This window comes from Lagenorhynchus albirostris, chromosome 16, assembly GCF_949774975.1.
Source record: "Lagenorhynchus albirostris chromosome 16, mLagAlb1.1, whole genome shotgun sequence".
Lineage (NCBI taxonomy): Eukaryota > Metazoa > Chordata > Mammalia > Artiodactyla > Delphinidae > Lagenorhynchus > Lagenorhynchus albirostris.
The window spans coordinates 52907318-52934697 of record NC_083110.1 but is presented as its reverse complement, the minus strand read 5'-3'; the positions used below and the strand labels follow the sequence as shown (position 1 = coordinate 52934697).

General features: G+C 36.3%; 1 protein-coding gene across 21 annotated transcripts in view; it reads right to left on the bottom strand.

Annotated features, from left to right (window-relative positions):
• Positions 1 to 26834, bottom strand: part of ZNF518A (zinc finger protein 518A) — a 64989-nt gene extending 38155 nt beyond the window's left edge. For 7 of the 21 annotated variants that reach the window (XR_009536002.1, XR_009536005.1, XR_009536007.1 and 4 more), the window contains exons 1-6: positions 26733 to 26834; positions 24141 to 24226; positions 17835 to 17923; positions 11101 to 11248; positions 8326 to 8377; positions 7667 to 7790 (exon numbers count right to left, since the gene is read on the bottom strand). Coding sequence is in view for 8 of the 21 variants with exons in the window: in XM_060125951.1 (XP_059981934.1) it covers positions 2928 to 4856 (1929 nt within the window). In the remaining 13 variants the exon portion in view is untranslated. The other 14 variants (XR_009536011.1, XR_009536012.1, XM_060125959.1 and 11 more) reach the window with 11 other exon arrangements.
• Between the last annotated feature and the right edge of the window lie 546 nt (positions 26835 to 27380).

The window sequence follows — 27380 nt, the reverse complement described above, 5'->3', positions numbered from 1 at the left end:
CCTAAGTTATTTGTCTGACCCTTTACTGAAATACCTGACTCCTTAATGAAAACAAAAATTTTTATAAAAAACTATTAGAATTCAATCTGTGCTGAATGCTTAGTATTGAAATTATATTTCAAACTGTAAAAGTTGAACTATTATTTTAAGTGAATGACAAATAGTGAGGCCCATTTCAATGCAGAAGAACAAATAGGAAAAAATGAAAATCTCCTGACCCAGAAGTTGGATTGCAAAAATAACACTAACTCTTCCAGTTGTAATAAGAACTTCAAACTAATAAATATCATATTTTGGAAAGCCATCTTTAGCTAACTTTCAGCCAGAAGGAAAGAAAGGATAGAGGGTTTTATTTTCAGACTTTCTGCTCTGGCAATAAAGAGGCTCCAAGCAGGCTTTCCTCCTTCAGAATAACCTAGTTTAAAAAACAAAACAAAACAAAAAAACTCATAAAAGGTATCAACTAGAGTATCTGGGGCATGAAGCTTTTTAAAATAGCTTTTAAAACCTTAAGGCAAAAAGTATGTATCTTGACATTAGATTTTTTTTTTTTACTGGTATGGCTATTCTGAAATGTATTTTTATAGTGCTGCAAACATTGGCAAGACAGTTCCTTCTCTCTCCTCTATTCACAGAAGGTGATGCATCATAATAGATCTAACCATAACAGAGCAACATTTCAGTTTTACTGCCATTAGGGTACTGAAGAACATAAGCCTCTCTGTGGCTTTTCTTACCAGCATAGTTAAATTATAATATATGTTACCCTTCTCAAACAAAATCTCAAAATTTCACCTATAATTTCTGGGGAATAAAATCCCAAACTTCATTTTGCATTCACTAGCATTAAAAAAAAAAAAAAAAAAGCTTTGAAAACTAAGTATTTCCCACTAGAATAAAATTCCCATTTGACTTCATCATAGTAAAAAAAATTATGTAAACACAAACTTAAGATAAATTTAATTGAAGAAGACATTCGTTACAGATTTTAACAATGCTTACCATTCTTTAAACACCATATACATTATTAATATATACCGTATATTTCCAATCAATTCCGTTCTTAGGCTCAATTTAAGAAACACAATTGTAACAGGTTTTATACAAAAAATACTTCACTTCTAAGAAAGTAGACAAACTGCACAAAAACAGTACATGTATAATGTGCATAGCAAGATAGCTTGAAGCATCTATGTATGGCTTTCTTTAAAATAAAATTATTGGGGGAGTGGGCCCATTTGGGACCTAATGTTACAGTTGACGTATGTAAACTGTTTCACATCTTTTAGGCACTTGCTAACAATAGTGTTCAATCCCTGAAAACTGAATTTATCAAAAAAAAGAAATTGTACATCTGAAATGAAAACCAAAAAAATAACATGGGTAAAGTCTTACATATTCCTTTTAAATTAAACGACAAGTTTTATTAGTGCATGCACAGAACTAAATTGAAAGAAAATAAACTTTTTATGTCAAAAACTTTCTGTGCAAAATTTACATAACTGAAAGGTACAAAAATATGTACAGGTTTTAAATTCTTTGTTATATACAGAAAAGGAGCCCTGAAGTTTTCAATCAATGAAAATGTCATAACACTAGTAGTAACAATGTAACAAAAATTATATAGTATGTAATTTTTTAATACAAGAACTCCATTGTCCAATGGTCCAACAAAATTTGATTCAAACTTACAAAGTGGGAAGTTTAAATTGATGATTCTGTTGTCACGAAAATATTCATTTTAAAACTCTACCTGTTGGGCATATCCCTTCGGAATCTGTCCTGAAGTGTTATGCACTGTCACTGAGTCCACTATTAATGCTTCTTCAATTTCCAACTGCAAACAATCAGTAATCTGCTTTGGGTTGTCAGTCATACTGAGAAGTTGCTAACAAAAATGGTTTGTCCCAATGTGGACATGTTCAGACACTAATAATAAACACAAAAGTATGATTTGCTTTGCTAATCTTACTTCAAAATATTGTTTCTGAGGAATAATTTTTAATTTTCAAGAAAAGCCATTCCCTTGGAAGTGCTTCTATGTTTCACTCTTTTTAAAGGGATGGCAACCAAGAAAAAAATTGGCCACTTGGTTTATGAGGGGACAAACAATTTAAATCAAATAAACATAGTTCTGTGGAAGGGAATCACTGGGGAATATAACCAAATTCAAAAAAATGTTCAAGTTCTTTAAATGAACTTCAAACTAGACAAAGAGTTTAATTCTTCTCTCGAGATTGCCCATCTACTGCAACGCTTGAGAGCCATTTAGAAAAAGAAAATCACCTTGGAAGGGTGTTCCAATCAATGACATGTAACACAGCTTACAAGGAAAAAAGATCTGCTTGTCAAAAACTCTTATCAACCATCATATGAGGTGTAACTGTAGTGAGTTAAATGTACCCTCAAAGGAGCTTAACTACCTTCAAAAGAACTACATTTTGCAGATGTAGAGTAAGTTCTTTACCCAAGTTCTCTTAGAGTATCTTCACAAATGATGAGAAACTCCTTCAGTTCCATAATGAAAGAGCTCTCAACCTCTTCAGGGGAGCTACAGTTATCAGAATCATAAGGCTGGTGGAAGAAGAGAGGGAATGGGGCTGTCACCTGTTACTCTCTACTAAGAGTCACTAAACTCGGAAAACTGTTTTATCAAAATTTTTAGCCCTAACTTCCCGAGAACACATTTTAAAAAATTAAATCAAGGTATATCTGTGCTGATTAGTTTCTTTCAAAACTTACATGTGCACTGACAGCATTTTCAAATATCACACTAAAACTTTTGCTCTTCCATGGAAATATAATCAACTTTTAAATGTTTAACTTCAGGTACTATATTGAAGTAAAAAATGTCTGCATTAGTAATTCAACCCACTATTTTCTTCTAAGGTACTTTTACTTTTCTTTTCCTTGGTAATTACAGTAAATTATTCTAACATGTTCCAATCACGAGTAGCTTCCATTAAATGTCTCTGACCATGACCAGCCCAAGCATCCTGATTGTCAAATACTCTACCACAAAACCAACAGTTAAATTTAGCCTTCAGAACATTTTCAGAGGTAGTTTTCACAATCTGGTAATTGTTTTTGCTTGTCTTTTTGAGAGTTAATTTTAGCACAAATCTTTCTTTCACAGAACTAACAGGTTTAAATGTTTTGTGCCTCTTGGGAAAATCATCGTAAGTTGTTTTAGAAGGGTTATAACAAACTGGTTTCAGTAACGCACTGATAGTTCTTTTTGACAATGAAACCTTAAGTACACGTCCATTAAATTTAGCAATAGTTTTCATTACATTTGCTACTTCTGGGGCATCTGCATCAGGATGATTCAAAACTACAACTGGTTGGTTTCTCCTAGGACATTTCACAAGCTGTTTGGAACTGAAGGGGAAAAGCCGCAAAGTTCTGACTGAATCTTTTGAAAGCCTAGGTCTGCTGAATCCGAATGATTCATGGACATCTTCAGGCTTTGCTTTTTCTTTACACTTTCTGTGTAATGCTTTTTTTCTTGGAGGTTCTTGGTAACTATCCCTACACTTGCGTTTACAGTTTCTGTTTCTAGATACAAAGGAAGTTTCAGAATCTTTACTTCTTTCATGAGTTTTTATTCTTGAACATTTCTTTTTCGAAGTCTTTTTCTTACTGAAGTTTCTCTCAATTCTACAATTTGTTTTACACCGTAATACCCTGGCCTCTGAATGGTCAGTGATACCTATTGGTTCCTCAGAAGATTCTGGGCATGTTGCAGTAGAAGTTATCACAATTTCATTTGCTGGCATCATATCATCTAGTAATAAGGGTAAGGCATCTCTAGAAGATTCTGGCTCTTTCTGCTCTCCTCCTATAGTCTGATTAGATGGTACATTGTCTTTCTGCAATGAGGACGCAGAGTTGCTTACTGACAGATTATTAGCAGCAGTCACATTTAAAACAGGGTTAAAAATTTTCAGCAATATTTTTTGTGGTGTTCCTTCAGGTTTCTTTGGCTGTATGTTTTTATAATAAGTACTATTCTGGACTAATTTAGACTTAAGCAGCTCAGTCTTATTTGGCATCACACACTTTAAAAAAACAGCTTGTTTGCCATCAGGCAAAAGAGTGTAAAGAGGTGGTTTTGGAAAAATCTTGTTCTGCTGTTTTACTGAATCTGAGATATTCAACTTAGTGCCCTGATGCTCAGATACTGTATTAGGAGCAGGAACACCTTTCACTGAAGAACTTGCTGGCGTTTTAATAATGTAAGGGCCTTTTAATGACAAAGTATTTTCTGAGCTACTTTTCATGCTCAAACAGCTGCCAATGCTGGAACAAAGTGCAGGGGTTAGACAATTACTGTTTGGTTCTACTTTTAAAAAAGGTGTTCTGCAAGGCTCCTTACTTGTAGTTCCACAAGCTTGAGCATTCTCAGTTTTGACAGCAGAAACACCTTCAAGTTTCCCATTATTAAATGTTAAAATCATCCCAGGTTTCTTGTTTAAAAGGAGAGAGGCAGGGACACCTTGTGTATTAACCAATGGAAGTGGTCTTCCTGAAACATGTAATGTAGGCTTGTTAGCAACGTGCAATGGTACAAAAAAGCCTTTTGGAGTCTGAACAAAGATAGCCTTTTTTGGTTCTGAATTTACAAGTGGACTCTGCACATACAAAGAACCTACATTTTGCGTAGTGGCTCGTAGTTTGTCTTTTACAAGCTGCTGTGTAATTATTGCATCTGACTGAGTCTTAAGTAATGTGCCAAAACCAGAAATTCTAGGAGTCTTCTCTGAATCTCTCACATCTTGTGACATTGACAACATTTGTTTTTCTTTTCCACTAAATTTTAAATTCAGATAATTTGTAGCCACATTAATCCCCATATTACCAGATGGAATTGGAAAGAAGCCTTGTACTTTCAAGTCTTTTGAAGATTCAACTATTTTGTCTTCTCCCTCATGTTTCTGAAATGACTGGTCACAATGAAGCGGCAGGTCTTTATCTGGAGTGTTACTAGAGTCTTGTTTTACATCAGGTTTTGCTTTTAATACATCTTGAAGTAACTGGTTTATTTCAGGTGGCAAAAGTTCTGACGCCTGTTGGCTCTGGAGAGAGAAAACAGATGTAATTCTAGGCATCATAGGTGATTCAACACTAGAAACGTCATCCCATTTAGGCTTTTCAGTCATGCTCTCTAAATTCTGATTTTCATTAGTGTATAGGTTCTGCCCATCAATGTTTTGTCCTTTTTCTAAAACACACTGTTCTTCCATTTCAGCTTGTGCTTTTAAAGTTCCATCTTTAGTATTTAAACGACTAATAGATGCTAACAGGCTATCTGGGTTTGAGCTCTCCTTCCTCACTAGTGATAAAACTGACTCACTTATTGGCTGTTGAACTGCTGTCTTGCTTGATGAAGATTCTCTTTGAGGGTTTTCACACACTGCTGTCCCTGAAAACCTATGACGTTTATTAGAATTATTCACTTTTGAGTAATTATGAAAAGGTAATGATCCTTGGTTGGAAGAGTCAACAGGTAACTCAGAGTTGACATAATTAATGCAATAGTTATGCATATCTCCACTGTTGTATGAGTTTGGTTTGGTAGTACAGGTGACTTTATCTTGACTTTTAATGGCACTACCTGATACCTCAGGGTGACACTGAGTAATATGACTTCCCCATAAGTCAACATTCTCTCTCGTTTCTACTTTTGTGGTCAAATTCACCGATGCTGTGCTCAATTCTGATGTTACTGGCAAAGGAGAAACACTTTTTCCATCATCCATTGTTGGAAGCATATTACTTGTTTGAGATAGCAAAGCCATTTCTTTTTCTGAAGTTACCTTCCCTGAAAGTACAGGAGATGAAGATGAAAATGGAGTAGCTGCTTTCATGTAAACTGTGTCATTTAACTCAGTTGTTACTCCTGTTAAAAATGCAGTAGTGTCCAAAGTCTGGGGTTGCAAAATTGCAGTATTGTCCCTTACAGCACCTGACTGTGAGCCTGGTGAATATAAATTCTGTTTATTGGTAGGCAACAGTTTTATTACAATATGTTGTTTTCCATCCACCATCTTAAAGCCCATAAACTTAGCACTGTAGTTAGCAGGAATTGTTATTCTATTATTTTTTACCATTAACACTGTAGGTCCTTGTACAGCAGTCTTCAAGAAACCTGAAGTAGAATTTGATCCCTCTTCAGCTCCGTTACATTGCCCAGTGGACAGAAGAGTTGGCTTTTCTGACTCTGACTCAGCAGGTTTATCATTATTCTCACAGTATAGTCTTTCACCCTTTTCTTCATTTATATGTTCCTGAACAAGATGGCTCTGGTCTTCAGATTTAGCCTGTGTTTTGTTCACTTTTTTAAGCACTTGAGTGTTTCTTTCTATACTTCTGTCACTTCCATTGTTGATTTTCTTACGTTTCCAGAATGTCTTCCTTGATGCACCTATTTTATATCTTTTCAATATTAGTTTAAGTCCTGCTGAAGTCTTTGCCATCCTTTTTTCATATTTGTCTTTTTCCAGTTTTTCTTTCGCATATAAATGTTCTTTGTGCAAAGTTATAACATGTCTTACAAGGTGCTCTCTCCTGGTAGCACCATAGCTACAATATTGACAAGTGAAGGGAAACGTACCAGAATGAATATGAAGGTGCTTCTGAAGCTCTCCTTTGGTTAAACATATATAATGGCATTTACCACATCTATAAAGGATTTCGTTATGTCTATGTATGTGCTGAACAAATGTGCCAACATCCTGGGTGGAGAATTCACACTTTTCACATTGAAAATTACCATTTACACAATGTGTGGATGAAAAATGCTTTGTCAAGTCTAATAAAGTATATAAATTCTCATTGTTACAAATGTCACATTTTACTAAAGTAATTCTATGGGTTCGTCTATGTTGTTTGAATACCTGGAAGTCGTTTGCTGAAAAACTGCACATTTCACAAGGATATGAAGGTAATTCACCACGGTGCCACATTTGGAAGTGTTTCTGCAAATCATTTGGGCTATACCGAGTACTATCTCGGCACTTCAAACAGTTGAAGTTGAGTATTTTTGCAGACATTTTTATACCTTCTTCTTCAACTCTCTCAGACTTATGGAGTAACATACACTCCTCTACACAGCTTACAGTCTTTATACCGATAGATTTTCTTGCAGTCTGTGGTTTATGCTGAAATAATTTTCTGTATTTGTCAACTTCATGTTTCAATAGGACCTCATTTGGAATATTTATCTTCGGCAAAACAATTTTCACATTTTTTAGTTCATAATGAAAACTACTTTCTGAAATTTTTGGTTTAAGTACTGATCTGATAGTATCAACTCTCTCATTTTTCACATCATAATCTCTTTTTAAAGTATTCTGTTTTTCATCAAAAAATAAATGTTTCTGTTCAGATGGCATGATTTAACCAAAAATATCCCAATTTCTTTTTTTCCTGCAAACTCTTGAAGTTACTTGTAATTTGAACAGGAAACAATACTGTGCCGAGACATCTTCAAAATACCAGGACTTTTCCCACATTAACTCACCTAAAATCAAACAAAGAACTGAAATTTTCATCACAGAAGTATCAGTAAAATTCATATTTTAAGTTTATTTTGGCACAAAGCAAGAATGTTGATCAAACAAAAGACAGAAAAGACCTATTTAGTATTTTAAGAACAGCTTACCAAGAAGTAATAGTCTGAAGTAGAAATGACACTAATCTGGATCTCAGGAAATACAAGCTTTACTTCCAGCTCTGCTCTGTAACACTGGGTAAGGTTTGACTTCTCTGCACCTCAGTTTCCTCATCTAAAGAAAACCACAATTGGATATGCACCTTTAAGCTCTAAGATTTTATATAAAGTTGATACTACAGTTTTTAAACAGGATTTTAAAAATCTCAACAAGAGAGCCCTATAAACTTAAGTTCCACTGACACACATGGTTCCAATTGTACATATATACCATTAACTTTCTCAATTACTTAGTTGACCCTATAGCTATTACCTTGTGAGAATTTCAACAGACTTCTCTGCAGATTTTCTACTTCCCTAGTGCCTCAGGGATAATTTACGTTTAAAATAAAAGTTTCATTCACCTAAACAACAATAACAAAAAGACATTGCCTGCTGTCTCAAGTTAGCATTAATAACTGGTAAAAAAAGAAGAAATTAAAAGGAGTAACACATTTCCCTGGGGTACTCCTAAGTCTAGCTACTACTTCTGATTCCCTACCATTTTGGCTTTTTTTGTCCCTAGAACTAAGTCAGGTGGCAGCAAGGCAAGCCCTTGGCAGATTAGAATGTACCCATTACTAGCTGCCTCCATTAATTCAAACACTTACTGGTTTGTGTTACTCTAGACAAGTCTCAATCTCTGTGTTTTAGTTTCTTCATCTATAAAATGAAAAAAAAAAATTAGTATTTCCCCTACCCCTTTCACAGGGTTGTTGTAAAGATTAAATGAGGACACATAAGTAACAGAATTCTGTAAAGTACTATATAAACTGTAGCTACCACCATTACTGTATGTGATCACCATGTATGAGACATTATGATTCAAGGTGCAGAGGAACAGAAAACAGTAGAGTTAAAAAGATGTTACAGGGACTTCCCTGGCTGTCCAGTGGTTAAGACTCCATGCTTCCACTGCAGGGGGTGCGGGTCTGATCCCTAGTTGGGGAACTAGGATCCTACATGCCACACAGCAGGGCCAAAAAAAAAAAAAAAAGGATGTGACAATATATTGCTGAGAATGGAATCTGACTACTGAAGGTTCAGTAGTAAATATATCAAGCAGTACTACATTTTCTTACTTTCATGGTCTTAAATATGTATATGAGTAATAGATATAATTAGGTAAGCTAAAAAAATAAAGTATAAATCACATTAAGCTTCATCCATGTCTATCCAAAGGTCTCACCTCTAAACTTCAATTAATCTAAGTAACTAGGAACTTCACTGTTTTAAAACTCCCTTCTGAGAGAATAAAATTAAAAGTTAAATTACTTTACATTACTACTAAGAGGCCCTTTGAATATTTCTCAAACTTAAAACTTTTGGTTGGGTCTAAAAAACACCTTCAATATTTTTCAAATATATATATGCTGACTTGAAAATAAATTCATTAGAAGGGTATGAGTTTACTGACAAAAAATTTTTTTACATACCATGCCTAATACAGTAAAAAAAATATTAAATTTTTTACTATATTATTTAAAGCTAAATGTAAAGACTTTTTCTTCAAAGTAAGAATAATAATAAATGGCTGGAAAAAAGTTCAATGATACCTGGTGGATACTTCACACCAACTGAGAAGATTCTCTACAGAGTAACACATTCTCAACAGTGAGTGACAAGCATCATGGTCATCTATGGAGTTTACACCATACCAGAATCTGAGGGTGGGGCTCAAATATGTGAAACTTTTAAAGCACATTAAGTAATGATTCTTCCACATTTTGATACCATATTGTGGTCACTCCAGACTATCCATACCCAAGCTTTTGTATTTCTATATATAATCAAGAGAAGTCTGTATCATAGGTTTCATTACAAAAGGCAAATTGCTTCTTATAGTAATATTATGTTTCCAAAAATGTATAATGCTAAAAAATTACATATTTTGATAATATTTCTAAATATCATCAACTTCATTTCAAAATACCTATATAATTTAAAATTTTTCTTAGAAGAAAACACATATCCCAAAGTTTGACAACCAGTGTGATTTAAATAACTTCATCAACTAATACTTACTAAAAAATACCTACTATAAATGTGTTGCATTTTGATGAGTGCTATGGAGAGATGCAAAAACATGGTCCCTACCCTTAACTGCAGCTTGCAATCTAAAGGAAGAGGCAGGACAAATAAGTTAATATACTGCTTATTCAGAGTTGATTATCCAGCAACCTTAAGCTTCTAATACAAAAAAACAGAAAATAGTTAAGTAGGATGCATGGCAGCCAAAACAGACGCCACAGAGTTCACCCATTAGTGTACATGCCCCTTCCTCACATACAAAACAATGCTGAAGGGCTTCCCTGGTGACGCAGTGGTTGAGAGTCCGCCTGCCGATGCAGGGGACACGGGTTCGTGCCCCGGTCCTGGAAGATCGCACATGCCGCAAAGCGGCAGGGCCCGTGAGCCATGGACGCTGAGCCTGCACGTCCGGAGCCTGTGCTCCACAACCGGAGAGGCCACAACACTGAGAGGCCCGTGTACCGCAAAAAAAAAAAAACAATGCTGAAAAAAGGGACCACCTCATTAAGAAATCCACTTAGCTTTTACTTAAGTCTAATAACTGCTAATTAACTGATGTTGAATGTCATTATTTTTTATATTTAATGTATGGCATATATAATGAAGCTTTAAGAGAGTTTGTGCATTTTAGGTATTTTGGGGTTTATTTGCCCTCAAATTTTAAGTTTGGAGAATGTGTTTTATTTTTTTCAACCTGTTTTATGTGGAAGCAATCAAAGATGACACCCGGTAGCAAATTATACTACGGTTGCCATCTATGGGGGGGAAAAAATGTGTTCCATTAAAAAAAAAAAAGGAAAGAAATTTTATTATAATTTTAATCTTCCAACCTATTAGCTAATGCTATTTTCACTACAGACCAATCTCTACACCCCACCAACAAGGATTACTGATTTTAAATCTCCTACTTAAATTACTGCCTTACATATATGTATTATTATCTCATAAGACTTGAACAACATCTCATCAAGCCTTAAAATAATACTATTTGTTTAAAGTATGACTGGCCCTTTAAAGTAACCCAGAGTTTGCTGCATCAAGATAGCAACTCAAGCCATTTGATTTTCTCCCTCTCCCAACTGAAACACAAACCAAAAAATATAATTAAAACAAATCCTACAAAATGGCAAGAAACTAAAACACATTCCACAGCTATGCCACAAGGTGTTTGGAAAGAAAAGGTCCAGAGAGAGAAGAGTGAAAACAAATGCTGATCAAGCAGCACTTTTAAAGCACCACTTTTAAAGAGGAAGCACACTAGGAGACATTCATTCAACCAATATTCAATGAGTATCTATCTATTATGCCCTAAGTAAAAAAGTAACAAGTCCACCCACTCCCTCTCCTAAACATACCTTGTGAGAGAAGTGAGGGCTTGAGAGGAAGCTTGTGTGAAGCCCTTTGGGGTGACAGAAGGCTCAGGCTGAGGTATGGGAAGAGAATGAATCCAGGGCTTTGAGCTGGGTCCAGAGACCAGACACAGTTGGGGGTTGCTAGCACCAGCTGTCAGGAGAGATGTAAAGAAGACATCATTTCTGAACAAAGATACATCTTCCTAAATCCATGGCCATCTTGTTCTGTTTAAGAGTGCTGCCTTTTCTCAATGTAAGTAAATTACTAACTCTAAGCTGTCAGAAGAAAATTACATTAACTTTCTCCACTTCATCTAACCAACTACGAAAATCTTGGTTTATTCTCCAACAATACATCTCAACTCCCAATGCCATCAAAAAAGATAAGCAGGCAGAAACATCACTGGATGCAGCAGCTCAAAAAAGGGAAAATAATCTGAACACTCAGAGAAACCTCTCACCCATTCTCTCAACCAGCAGTGAAAACGAACAACTACAATGAAAGTTACTGGAGGAAAACGGAGAAAGCTTAAAAAAAAAAAATCAAGTAGTGATTGGCAATGTCCCTAAGACCTGAGCTAGTATACTGAGAAAAACAAAAAACAAAAATAAAACATACTGCCGGGCTTCCCTGGTGGCGCAGTGGTTGAGAGTCCGCCTGCCGATGCAGGGGACACGGGTTCGTGCCCCGATCCGGGAAGATCCCACGTGCCGCGGAGCGGCTGGGCTTGTGAGCCATGGCCACTGAGCCTGAGCGTCCGGAGCCTGTGCTCCGCAACGGGCTAGGCCACAACAGTGAGAAGCCCCCACACAGCAAAAAAAAAAAAAAAAAAAAAAAAAAAAAAACCACATACTGCCATGAAAGGGAGAACAAAGTAGATGGGGGAGAAATAATGGTTTTGAAAACAGGAGAAAAAAATTACATGGAGTTGTTGCTTTTTTTGTTTTAAAGCCTTGAATTTTCAAAATCAAAGGCTCCCCAAAATGCCAGGCAAGATTATTAGTGGGAAAATATAAAACTCAGTATCTAAACTTATCCTAGTAAAATGTTTGAATTAAAAAATAAAAATGAAATTTTACCAAAAAAGAGTGGAATGGGAATTACCTAAAAAGATATTCACAGCACCAACTTTAATCAGACATCAATATTAATCAGACATTTTACTCACAATTCGAAACACTAGAAGACAATGAAATAACATTTATAGAGTTCTGAGGGAAAATAATTAACCCAAGAATTAATTCTATACCCAGGAAAACTCTCATATGGGAGGGAAAAACACAATTTTAGATATGCAAAGATTCAGAGAATATACTACATATGCACTGTTTCTAGGAAAATTTTTAATACTTCAGCAAAAACCAAATTTCAGTCAGAAAAAAAAACTAAAAAAAATAATGTGATATAAAAGAAATATCTGTCAATAATAACATCTACAAAAGAGAAATAAATGTAAATATTTTGTAAACACAGTTAAGAAAGCAGAAAAGACTGGAGAATAGGAACATCTGCAAAATGACAAATATATAAGAAGCCCTTACAGAAAAATTAACGATGGGAAACAGAAGAGGTGACAATAGCAACAAAATTCTAGATACTGGAAAGGAGATAAGTAGTAAATGACCTTGCAGACTCAAGAAAACAATCCCAGGCAGACAGTGCAAACTAAGAACTAACCCATTTTATACTCTGAATCCTAAGTCAAAAGACTTAGGAACTGGCAGCACCAAGTCACTCTGAAATGGGAAGAAGAAAGGAGGAGGAAGATAAAATAAAGAGAATTTTGGAGAAAGCTGCTTGAGTTTTGGTTAGATGCTAAGATTCTCTTCCCCACTCCATCAAGCTAGGTTACTGCTGTTCCCCAACCACAGCAGAAGTCTGGAGGTTATTCTCTGCAGAAAGTAAAACAGAATCTTTGAAATACAGGATACCAGACACAGCTGAGAAAGTGGGTACCACACCAAAAAGAAGAGGATTAAATGACCATATACATATGAGACACAAACCCCATGCCATGCCCCAGTTGGCTCCTAGGCTAAAACAGGGCTACTAAAAATGTGGTTTGCTGATGATCCATGAACCATTTGTCACCAGTCCATGACAAGATTTGTACAGAAACTGAGTAAGCATTTAGAAACTGTAACAGCACTTTCACAGTGTTAAGTTTATGTCTGTTGAATCCAACAATAAAAATTTGGGCTTGTTTTGCATGCTTTCTTTTTAAAATTTCATTTTCTTTTTTGTTTTTTACCATGCTAAAAATCATTTTATTTTTCGTTCGATAAACATTGTGCATGGATTTCCTATAAAATTTCATTTTCTAGAAATAAAGGCACTACAACATACTAATGATGGGAATGTAAGCTGACAGAACTTTCATAAAAAACAGTTTGTAAAATATATGTATTTATTATAAATATTATAATAATTTTTATAAAATAATATAAATATAAACATACCTACATCTACATATATGCTGGGGGAGAAAGTACATTAACTTCCAATTCACTCCTAGAAATCTATCCTAAAGGTAATAATCAGATGTTCACAACGAAGCACTGTTTACAAAATCACAAAATTAAAAATAACTAAAAGCCCAGCAATAAATACGGTATTTCTATTCAATGGAATATTCTTCAATTTTAAAAGCAACATTGTAAACCCACATTTATTAACAGGAAGAGATCCAAGACACATTAAGTGAAAAAAACAGAACTCAAACAGTAGACATGTTAGGATTTAATTTGTTCAACTATTAGATGGGTAGAAAATAGATGGATAAACAGACACATGGTCCCCTACAAACTCTCAGTAAGAAGTCAAGAACATACACACAAAAAATGTTTATAGTGATTACTGGTTATCCTTAGGTCAGTGTTTCTTAAAATGTTATCCTTGGATTACTATGACCTCCACACTGGCATACTTCCTTATCATAGCACAAGCAAATAGCTTACATTTGGATGTAACAAGAATGACAATCTCTTTGTCCCTAGACCACACTATTATGAAGCTTTATCAAAAAAAGTGGCATGAATCCATGAAACTTTTGTAATTCTCAAACAAAGCAACTGACTTTGTGGTAAACCAACTAAGCTTTTCCTGAACAAACTCAAAATAGTAAACTTGACACCAGTACAAAATTGAAGAATGTTGACACTAAAGGTGGACAAGAAATTAAAACAAAATAGGTATTATTCAACGCTGTCCTCCCCTTATCAACACACAGGTACCCAATTACACTGTAACAGCTACAAAGCTAATGGCAAACATAATACTCAGAGAATGAAGAACTATGCTATTAGATGTCACTATACCTCATAAATTCATGCTATGAAGAGAAATTTTTTAATTTAACAATTAATTTGAAAGCCATGAGGTTATTTAAAAAGTAAGTAAAAAGAGAGTTGGCACCACCAGAATAGCAGTTATGTATGCACTGCTGTTAAACAAATAAAAAGTTGTATGTATTTTATACAGAAAACAAATAGTATTCAACTAATAATACGATTCCTGATCTTGGTACATTGTTAAAAGAAAGAATAAAAATTGTAACATCATCTAAATTTGACTTTTTTTTTCTATACACTATATAAAGAAATAAATAGCAAGTATAATGTTGAACTGTTTTTGCAGTAGTTAAGCATATAATTCTTTAATAAAGTACTGGCTTTGATCTGACAAAATTGTATTTATTCTTATTTTCTTTTCTAGTGTTCTCATTAAGTTTTGGTATTGGTATTATGAAGAATTTGTAAAATGAACTGGGGTACCTTCCATCATTTAATCTGCTCTTGAACAGTTCACTGAACATGAGACTTGCCTGCTCTTTAAAATTACACAGACTGCACCAACACACCATATGGGTCTGGTACCTCTTTAAATTTTAGACTTACAATCTTTGTAAGTTCTTCTACGGTTTCTGGGATCTTTGGGTTTTCTACTGCTTAAATCACTTTTGGCAATTTATGTTTTCCTTGAAAAAAAAAAGCAATTTCCTTCACATTTTCTAAGTATACCTCCATAAACCTTACTTTTAACAATCTATCCTACAGAAATAAAAGCACAACATAGAGATATGAATCAGTAGCACTTAAATGTCCACGAATAGGAAAATGATTAAGTAAATTATGGAATATCCACATGAAAACAATATAAAGAAAGAGGTATATGTACTGAATTGCCTTGGAAAGATATTTATTGTGAAATTTTTTTAGTTTTCAAAAAAGGAAGTTGCAGACTAAGGCATGTAATATATTTTTAAATTAGCAGGAAAGAGCCTTGTTTTTATGTCAGAAGCAAAGATCCTATGAGTACATGTTTGTACATAGACAAATTTATAGATATCCTTCAAACTACTGATAACAGGTTAATTTATTTTAAAGGAATGGCACAGCAAAAACAAAATAAAATAAAACAAAAAACCAAACAAACCAAAACAACAGGGAAAGAATCATCAGATCTCATAAGAACCTTGACTGAAACCAAGAAGGCAATGTCACTACCACAAGTCTTTACTGAGGCCTGCCTGTATATTCCTGCCCTTGAATTCTAGGAAATTCTGTATCCTTAACATAATTCCCCCTTTTCAGCTAACATTAGCTTAAACTAGCTTAAGCTAGTTTTATTACTTGTAACCAAAGTTTCTTTCTTTTTGTTTTTTTTTAATTGGAGTATAATTGCTTTACAATGTTTTGTTAATTTCTGCTGTACAAGGAAGTGAATCAGCTATATGTATACATATATCCCCTCACTCTTGGACCTCCCTCCCATTCCCCATCCCACCCAGCTAGGTCATCACAGAGCACCCAGCTGAGCTGCCTGTGCTATACCACAGGTTCCCACTAGCTATCTATTTTACACATGGTAGTGTATTTATGTCAAATCTAATCTCCCAATTCATCCCACCCTTCCCTTCCTTCCCTGTGTCCACACGTCTGTTCTCTACGTCTGCATCGCTGACATTAAGTTAATAGATCAATGTTGACTGTGTTTATTTCACAGAAAGGAAGGTTTTGTGATGATCCTTTAAAGAGTTAAACGACTTAAACATGTAAGAAATGAGGAAAGGTTATCTAGACTAGAAAAAAAGAAATATTAGAAGAACTGCAGGATCTAGATCACAGACAGAATGGCAAGGTTAAGTAAGAAGACTACAGAGGCGGGCTTCCCTAGTGGCGCAGTGGTTGAGAGTCCGCCTGCCGATGCAGGGGACGCGGCTTCGTGCCCCGGTCCGGGAAGATCCCACATGCCGCGGAGCGGCTGGGCCCGTGAGCCATGGCCGCTGAGCCTGCGCATCCGGAGCCTGTGCTCTGCAACGGGAGAGGCCACAACAGTGAGAGGCCCGCGTACCGCAAAAAAAAAAAAAAAAGAAGACTACAAAGGACAAATTTGAACTTGAAATGAAAGGTAACAAGGAGCCATCCATATTACTTTATGAGCAGAGAGTTATGAAAGCAGTACTTTAGAAATAGTATTAGAATGCTACTAGACAGCAAGATATATTGGAGAAAGAGAGTAAAAATAGAAGTGAGAAAACTAAGAGGACTAAGTGACAATCCAAACAAAAAAGTGAGGAACCAGAGAACTGGCAGTGTTAGCATATGTTAGGAATCACACAGTAGGTACAGAGAAAGTTTTTAAAAGATGATTCCCAGAATAAAATGCCAAGGATAGAGACTTAGAGTGAATCAAAAAGTGCCATTCCTGGAGAGTTTTTTTTGCTTTCTACAACAGAGTTTTGTTTTGCTTTAAAAAGCAAAAACATTCTACAGTGTTCAGCTTTAGTGAAAAGGTATAAAAAGAATCTATGTGCTAACTCACAACGTTCTAGTTGCTCAAACATTAAACAAAGAACTAAAAAAACTCTTAGTTTAGCCCTATTTGTGACTCAGCATGTACCTCTGTAACCTAACTTGTCACATTAATTGTCCATACACAGTTAAGAAAACTGATTAGTCATTATTTTTTATAACTACTGCATTCCTTGAGTTATTGAATTTTTCTCTGCAGAGATAACTGAATGCAAAACAATCATATAAACATACAATTGGAGACAAAACAAAGCAGCATGCAGCAGGAAGAGCTTGCTGAAAAACATAAAGTTCTGCCTAAAAGGAACCTAGAATACACAAAATACTAAAACTCTTATTTTCAAAGCAGAACCTATTTTATTTTATTTTATTTTTTAATTGGGGTATAGTTGTTTTACAATGTTGTGTTAGTAGAAACTAACAGAACCTATTTTAATGTCCTCAAAATAAACTATTATCTTTTCATGACTTGGAACATTTTGGGCTTACTCTTTTTGTAGCTGTTTTAAGTTTTTAAAAAGTTTACCCCAGAAGCTGACACCTATCTTATTTTAAACAAGTGAAAAATAAATATTGTAGAAATTTATATTGAAAGTCAGCTCCCTTCAAATCATTGTGGTCTAATGACCTAACTTACCACAAAAAAGAGAAATAAAAAGTTAAGTATGCAAATGTGATCAAGTACAGATATAGAAATATTCAAAATGCTAGTGTACATGTAAGCCACATACCATTCAGGTAGATTTGTGACACTGGTATACAATTATGAAGGAGTTTAAAATAAAAATTAAAATACAGAAGCAGTTCCTGACTCAGATGAATCTTCTTTTTACTCTCTGAAACTATAACTGCTCACTGTACACACACACACAGCCCAACACATAAGATGCTTTCTGCTCCCCAATATATACACCTATATTTACCTTTGTTCATACTGTTTCCTTTCACCAGGCTTGTCATCCCTCTTTCTCTTAATTCAATTCTGGTCAAACTTCTTTTCTAATTCTACTTCCTGTAGGGACATGAAACATTCTGCAATACACACTAATTTCCCCCCTTCTCTGAATATTCATTTCAAGGATAGCCATTGCGCATCACTTTATTACACTTTTATCGATACATCATTTCATTTTTAAGTTTTACCTCCCAAGATAACTTATAAGCATCTTAAAAATAAGTTCTATTTTGTATTTCTCATTTATCCCTCTCAAAAACCAAGAAGACTGGGCACACAGGGACCTAACAAATTCTTAATTCATTTATTCTTTTATTTTCGTCTCTCCATCCCCACTGGCATCATCTTAGTCCACTGTCATCTCTAACTTGGATTAAAATAATAGTCTTCCTAACTGGCATTCATGCTTTCCCCTGCCCACCAACCCTTCTCTGAATCCATTCTCCACACAGAAGCAAAAGTGATCTTCTTAATATAAAACAGGTTACAGTATTCTCTGCTTAGAACTCCTCAGGGGCTTCCCAAAGCACTTAGCAAGCAAAATTTAATCTCTTGGCCAAGGCCTGCAAGAAACAGTGACATCTGGTCCTGGACTTCACTCTTCAACTTCATCTCATGCCACTCTTCCCATCTGTAAATATACTCCAGTAAGCTACCATATATAGACTCTCAGTTCCTCGATACTCCCTTCCTATCTTTCTTATCTCAGGCCTTTGCACCTGCTACTCCCTGCTTGAAATATTCTCTCTCCCATTCCTCAAATGGTTAGATCCTTCTTATCTTTTAGGCAGCTCAAATGTCACCATCTCAGAGAGGCTTTCCCCAACCTATAAGCCATTCCCTCCTCAAACAAAAAAAATTGTTCCCTATTTTAGCCCCTTGTATTTCTTTTTCTATAACATTTTCCCCTCTGGCAATATTTTATTTATTTGTCAATTTATTTTCTATCTGTCTCTACCACTAGAATAAAAGCACATAAACACATGGACCACACCTGTCACGTTCTTTGCTATACCACCAGCATCTGGCACAGTGCTGGCCTTGTAGCTAGCACCAAATATGTGCCGGCCTTTGTTCTAAACCTTGGGAATACAGCAGTGAATGAAACAGACAAAATCCCTCCCCTCATGGAGCTAACACTCTACTGGTTATTTAGATAATATCAACACAAGTAAATTATATAATATAGTCAAAGGTGACAAATGCTGTGGAGAAAAACAAAGTAGAGAAGGAAAGGCAGAACCAGAGTTCTAATTTTAAATACAAAGTCAGGGAGACCTCACTTGAAATGGTCTGTTTTGAGCTAAGATCTTAAGGAGCTGAGGCAGACAAGCAGCATTCCAAGAAAAGAAAAGAAAGAGTAAGTGCCAACACCCTGAGTGTGGAGTGTGCCTAACATGTCCGGTGAACAGCAAGAAGTTGGTCAGTATGATGGGAACAGAAAGCACCAGAGGGAAAGCAGCCGGAGAAGATGAAATCAAAGAAGTAATGAGGAGAGCTGCTGGAGCATTTCGGGTAGAGAAATAACATGAGCTGAATCGTTTTTTGAAAAGATCACTTTGGCTGCTATGTTAAGAACCCAGTATTTGAGAGGGAGGTAAAAATGGAAGCAAGGAGACCACTTTGGAGACTATTATACGACAATTACCCAGGTAAGAGATGGTGGCTTGGTAGAGACAATAATGCATGGTCAGACTTTGAATATATTTTAAAGATAGAGCCTATAGGATTTGCTGACAGACTAAATTTGGTCTATGAGAGAAAGAAACACATCAAGGATAACTCTGAAAGTTCTGACCTCACCAACTGGAAGAAATGCGTTGCTCTTTACTAAGAAAAGATAGTGTGGGAGAGTAGGTTTGGAAAGGATATCAAGAATTTGGTTTTGGTCATGTAGAATTGGAGATATCCAGTTGACATCCAAATGGAAACATGGAATGTGTAACCGAATACAAAATACAGAGGTCTAGGTGTTAAGATAAAATTTGGGGAGTTATTAGTCTGTGTATATATATGTGTATGTATTTTTGTATATAGAACTGAATGAAAGGGGTAAGTAAAAAAAGAGAGAAGTCCAAGGCGTGAGCCTTAAGGTACCCTAACATTTAGAGGATAAAGAAGAGAAGAGCTGGTGTGGCTGAAAGGAATGAGCAGTGAGAATGAAGGTAAATTAGGAGAGTGGTACCGTCAAAGCAAAGTGAAGAAAGTGGTTCCATAATCATAATGATCAACTCTGTCAAATAAGATGAAGACTGAGAAATGACCCCTGGACTTAATGTCAAGAGTGCTGGTGACACTGATTAGAATGGTTTCAGTGGCTCACAAACATGAATTTAAGAGAAAATGGGAAGAGACATAGAGGTGTAATACAGACAACTGTTTCAAGGAATTTTACTACAAAGGACCAAGAAATAGAGGAGTTGGAGTTTTTTGATTTGTTTGTTTTTTAAAGGTAGAAGAAATTATAGTATGATTGTATGCTCATAAAAATGATCCAGTAAAAATGTTAAAATTAGTGATGGAAGAGAGAAAGAAAAGAAATGCAGGCAACGTCCTTTAGTAAGTGAGAAGAGATGCAATCTAGTGAACAAATGGAAGAGTTGAACTTAGAAAAGAACAAAGATAATTCACCTGTAGTTACTGGAGAGAAAGAAAAGGACATCAGCAGGTGGGTAGATGTTATTGTGAGAGGTTGTGGACAGAAATGCCTCATTTAAGTCTACGACAGGGGTTGGCAAACTACAGCCAACAGCCAATTCTGGCCTGCTGCCTATTTTTGTAAATTAAGTTTCATTGGAACACAGCCACATTCATTCATTTACATATTGTTTATGGCTGCTTTGGTGTTACACAGCACCTGATAGGTACAATAGAAACCATATGTCCACAAAGCCTAAAATATATACTACCTGGCCATTTATAGCAAAAGTTTGCCAACCCTGGTATATTGGAATCTCTGTTAACTCTTTGAGCTGAGGACCAGATAGAAAAGAAGAAACAAAGAAGAGAGAAGAAAAAGAGAAGAAGATAAACAAAGAAGAAAGAAGATAAACAAAGACCTAGGAAACAACAGCATTTAGTGAGAATGACACATTAACCTATACATCATTCCTAATACCTGGAGCTCTAAACAAATATTCTATGAGTAATCAAACATTACTTTAATTTCACTCCTTATCTCTTTTCAAATGTTTTTATAACTATCGCTATATTAGTTTTGAACTGGCTTTATCTCTACAGAGGAGGTATGGTTTCGCCACTGTACTAAGGGAGCTCTCAAAAAGAAGGAGGTAAGAAGAAATTAACTACATATAAAATACAGAACAGCATCGCAGGTTAATTACTTTTTTTTTTTTAATTTTCAAGGTGGATGGTTATTAGCAACAAGATCTTTTCCATGACAAATAAATATACACCACTTGAATACACTTATTTTATATCTTAGCATCACAAAAATGGTATCACACTGAAAGAAATACAAACATTTTACTCAAAGAAAGCTCCACCTTACTAGAAAGAAGCAAAATTTCTGCCTGGCTTTCCAAATACCTCACACATAGATTTACCTAAAACAGCCAACCTTATTTCCCATTACCTCTCATTCCCCCAAAATACAAATTGTTATTGTCAAACCAGTCTCTTCCCAATCTTGGATGAGCACTTAATCGTTTTCAACTCCATCCATTCTTCAATTATTCTTTATGCCTATCAAAACCCAATTCATAAGTCAAAATCCATTTGAAGTTATATCTCCTTTCAAGAAACCTTTCTAGACTGGGCCAGCCCTCACTAATTTCCTCCCTATCAGAACTCAGACTTACAACCCATATGACTGTGCGTTCATTTAACCTTTTTAGCCATTTGTATTATGTTTCATGTATATTAATCTGGATTACTTAACTAAACTATAAGCACTTTGAAAGCAAAGAGCTCCTCTTATTCTTATATATTACTAAAAAGCTAAGTACACCACAGATTATTCTCAACACACGCTTGTTGATCTGTGTAACCTAAGTATATAAAAATGTGCTGTATTAGAAAAAGTCCACCATCCACTCAGCCAAGTATGTACAAACCTTGACTACCCAGGCAGGTGCACATACTTGTACATACTACTATGTATCCGATAAATATTTGTAGATTGAATGAAGGACTAAATACATGTATAATGAATGAATGCATGCATGCATGCATGAATAAAAGGTATCTTTTATAAGGCAGAGGGAAAGGGCAAATTATGTATGGACGTGAATGATCAACTTGAAGCTATAGATCTTAAATTCATAAAGGCCATATATTCATCAGGAGGTTTTCTGCTACAATTCAATTCAAACTAACTTATATGCAGAATTTTGGGCCAAGGGACTGGAAAGGACACCAGGGTAGCAGACAGAATCAAAAAAACCCCATAGATACCTCATACCATGGCTCCTGGGACTAAAAGTGGTACTCTACCTCCATCTATCTCCCATCTATATGGCTTCACTTTCACCTACTACAAATGCGGTTCTCATACACATAGGAAAGAATGTCACTAGCATCCTCCCAGATTAACAACATTAGAGAAAAGGGAGCATCTTTCTCCCAGCATTCATATATCAATTTCAAAGGATTCTGATTGGCTCTGCTTGAGTAATGGGCAATCACTGTTGCAACAGGGACGACTGGGCTTGCGTTATAACACTGACTCATAAGACAAGACACCAACCACTCATAACAGGGGAAGGATGGTTCCCCAAACGAAGAGATACTGGGTTGACGAAAACAATATGCGTACACACATATATATACGTCTTCTACCAGCCACAACCTCCAACAACTCAATTTTAATTAGGAATTGGTGATGACTTTACCATATTTTGAAATTATTTGACTTCCTATAAAGCCAATATTTGTTTTCAGCTATTACCACTTTTTGAAATGAGACCCACATGAAACCCACTTAATTTTCCTAAGCTTCAAGTCATGCACCTGCATTCCAATATTCTGACACTGGTTTCATGCAGTCACACCAATCATGATTTTAAAATTTTAGTCAGATTTTGATTATAATTTTTAAGCTCAGATAATCCAAATCATTTTGATCTGTTACCATACAGCAGTCTCTTATTTACTTCGTTACACGTGAAGCTTTCATTGTTCACCATGTTACTTTTTTTGAGTAGTTTGGCTCAAATTTAGCAAAGAAAACTCTTAGCACTCAGCATTTACTTTCTCTGTTAAGTAGCAACACAGTACCCATGTGAATCTCACGGTAAGAGATCAAACAAATGTTATATATGAAGAAATGACACATGTAAATGAACATAAATGATAACCTGGTATCTCAACTTAGCTTTGTTGCTCTCTTACTGTAGTTGTTATATTACCTTAACTTTTAATAAAATAATTTGTACCTTTGTGAAAAATGGCCTGAAAAAAAAAATCCATCTGCTAGTAAAGTTCACAGAACATGGTTACAATTACTAAAGTAATAATTTAAGTTGGTATAGTCTACTTAAATTATTTTAGTAGTTACATACACAATCTTATTCCTAACTTAGGGTTCTACTTATGGGTATACATTTGGTGAGGGGAATTATATGATACTGTGATATCCCCAAATCTATCCAACACAAACAGCAAGAGGCACTTGTGTTTCAAGGATAAATATGCCACGTTTTCGTACAAGGGTAAAGTATTTTCCACTGAGTGCAAAGCCTTCCTTATTATAACACCATGGATTTGTTGGCAGGCATTTTTCCTTCTTTTTGTCCAAACCAGGATATTCAGACGAGTGTTTCCAGGAAACCAGTCATAACTTCTATAGTGATTCCTAAGTCCCTTTTCTGTCTCACAATGCAGATATCATTAATCACAATACAAATATACATTAGATAATTTTTATTTAGGTGCATTACTTTGCACTTACTAGAGCAAAACAGAAACACTCTTCTGGCCATTTATACAGCTTCAAAACATCTTCCTACCGTATTTATCTCCATCATCCATTACCTAGGAGCCCTTAATGTCATCTTTATACTTAGAAGGATGATACAGTTAAAATCATCTTTAGATTTCTAATGCAATGTTGAAACATAAACTATGAAACAAAAAACTACTTTTTTTGCTTCCATTAAAATGAAAACCCACATGTATTTTATTTAGGCCAAAAGTAAAACTATAACTTATGGAAATTCATATATAGGTAACTATTCCATTTTGCCCAATATTAAAACATATTAACTTACTACTTAATAGACTATGTACTATAGTACTTCAATCTTCACCATACCTCTTTCTTCAAGGAACAAAAGGCACACAATTTAATGCTTGGACAAAGCCACAATCAGGAGCAGTGATCAAAAGAAGAGATGATATCTGGAAATGAAGACCAAAATTTTAAAACTTTGACTGCAAAAACTGTCAATAAAATGTTTTTAAACTTTTGATTCAGTTATGCTTCATAGTCAATGTATGTGTATAAATTTAGAAGAAAAAAATCTCTCTGCACTTAAGACAAATAACCTATCATTGACACCCAGTGATAACATGTCATCAATTTACAAGTCACAAAACTCAAAGCTTAGAAGGGAGCTTAGAATCAATCTAATTCAATATCTTCATTTATTACATGATAAGGAAAATGAGTCTTGTCTAAATTCACAAAGCTAGAACTAGAATCTGGATCTGATTCCAACCTAGATATCCTACCATGATAATGCTACCTCTTAATGCTCACTTCTGATATCTATGGTTCCATGAAAACTGCTCACCATGTGAAGCCAATACCCCATATAGAACCGAAATACTCATAGCCTACACATCTGATATAAGATAACTAAGAATACTCCCAACTTTAACTCTTTTCTTTTGCTTATAGTGCTTTGCCAAAAAACTTTTAGTAGAGTAACTGAAGGAAACTGGGCAAGGTCCAAGTCTTTTATCTTTAAAAAAAAAAAAAAAAAAGCTGTATTAGGTGATCTACAGTACACAATGCCTTAACAAAAATAGGAAAGTAAACAATAAAAGTATATTAAAAGAGCATGTTTAAAGTATATTTTAAAGTCAAACTGTAGAGTTATGCTAAAATATATCCCCTCTGGAATGTTTCAAGATATAAAAACTTTGGGATCACAACAGACTACACTATTACCAGACAGGATAGGAGAAGATCTGAAGTGTGATGATAAAAATCGCAAGCATTTAAAAGTTCATACATTATCAATGTGCAAAGTAGATATTCACTGTGGTTGCTGTCCTTTTATCCTTCCCAAATAACAGACATAAAACGTTTTGAATTGATACTTGTACTTACTTTTCGTGGCAACAACAAGGAAATATTTGGATGTGCAGAGCAGGTGTTAGATACCTACATTTTTCTCCCTCCCCACCCTTTTGTTAATTTTCTAGATCTAGGATTCATCTTATTTATGAGAATTTTAACAAAAATCAACATGGTCTACTATGCTTACCGTCCTCATGAAATGCTAACACCCTGAAAAAAGTTAATACAATGCAATGTCTTAATGAATTTCAGGAAAATTCAGTTTTGCTGAAAGATAATGAACCCATTTCTATTGACTTGCAGTTAAACTCTGAAAAATGTTAGGGTACTTCACAGAATCCATTTAAGTGATTTCTATCTGTTCAACTTGAGTACAATAACTTTACAGTACACTCAAATCAGATCCCTTCCTGCATGAAAAACAATTCAACCATTTCAGTAAACTAGGCCTAACACATAGACGTTCAAAGTTAACGAAATTCCCACCCTGATGTACAGTTTGGTGGTATGTTTCATCATCATGACAACCGCTCAGAGTTCAACACTATTATGTATTCTTTAAACATTGACTTATTTTACTTTTCTAGTGTTTTTTTAAGTTTTGATATCCAAACATACCCAACGAATGTTTTCGCTAAAATTGTTCACAAACACTAAACGCCCCCAAATTTAAACCTAAAAAGAAAACTGAACCTGGACTTTTGCATTCAGAACGTTAAAGCTACCGTATTTGTTTCATTGGTCTACTTAAGAGCTATAACATTTTACCTTACATACATTCATCCTATATATTTTCAATTACCATAGCCATCTAGGAAGAGACTGTCTACTACTTGACAATAAGGACATCATGTTAAGAACAGACTCAAAATGGACCCTACAAGTAAGAAAGCCAGTTACAAAGAAATCCATCTGCCACTGGGTGTGGTTGGGGTCTGCACGGAAGAGCGCCCTTGGCCAACTCTGGAGGAGGGCGCGCGCGCCAGAGACTTGAGCATATCTGCAACAACAACAAAAAGACCTCCAAAGACCACAGACTGAACCCACAATGGGGACGCCGTCGAGTCGGGGTGCCGTGGACCTGCGAACCTACAGCTCGAGGGGTGCGGTCTGAGGGGTGCCCAAGCAGTCTCCACCAGCCCCGGTACGCGCCGAGTGGGTGCTTCGAGCGCCGCGCGCCCCGCTCCGTCCCAAACACCGCGCCCGATCCGCCCCTTCCTCCGGGGCTCGGCTGCCCCTCGGGCTCGCGGAGGCACACTGTGCCGCGCTCTCGCTCCCGTTCCTGGACTGTGGGAGAGTGCGGAGTTCAAAAAGCCTCGACGTAAAGCAAGCCCAGGCTAAAGGACTGAAGGTTAGCTCTGGCAGCCTAGGAGCGCCTAGAAAAAGGACCGACTTCTCTAGAAAAACTTTGCGACAAGTTAGGCGGAAGCGCTGAATGGCCGGGACTATTTAACAGACGCTTCCTATCACGAGAGGCGGAACCCTGAGAGGGTTCGGGGGGTCCTCCAGCCCCCACAAACTCGCCCTTTGCTCCCTGGCTGGCTCTCTATAAGTCCCGGCATCCTAACAGGTCTGGGCGGCCCCGCTCACGGGGAATACCTGTCGTGGTCCCCATTGCCTGCGAGTCCCTGATGGCGGCCATTATGCTTCCATCCGGGTATTGCCGAAAAGCCGATCGCAGCACTACCGGGAGCGCTCGCTGAGGCGGAGGGATTCGTGCCGCACCTGAGGCGAGCGGAAGAGGACGGAGGCCGGCAGGGTCCTCCCCCCACCCTGGTGAGTCTAGGCCACGGAGCTGGGCTCGCTGCTGACCTCTCGTTTAGCGCGCTTCACGGGTGCCTGACACGGCAGTGGCTCGCTCCCCCCCTTGGGTCACCAGCAGCTGGAGAGAGCCTACTTTCAATGGAATGAGAGACACACCTCCATTCTATGCTCTTCAGAGAAGACATCAGAAGCAGGAACTGTGCTCTTGGCAAACCCTTGCTTGACTGGGAATGGTCTCAACCCTGAGATTTTAATCATTTCCGGCTTTGCAAATGGCGTCTCCCCCACTCCTTCCTTTTGACATGGCAGGGTTTAGCAGCCATTGCAGCCCATGTCAACGAAGGAAGCTGCCACAAGCAGCGCTGGAAGACATATTGAACTCCAAACATGTACATATTTAATAATTGATCTGAAAACCATCGTTCAACAAGGGAGGCTCTCATCCCCATCAAAGGAATCTTTTCCAACACTACACACAGGGCT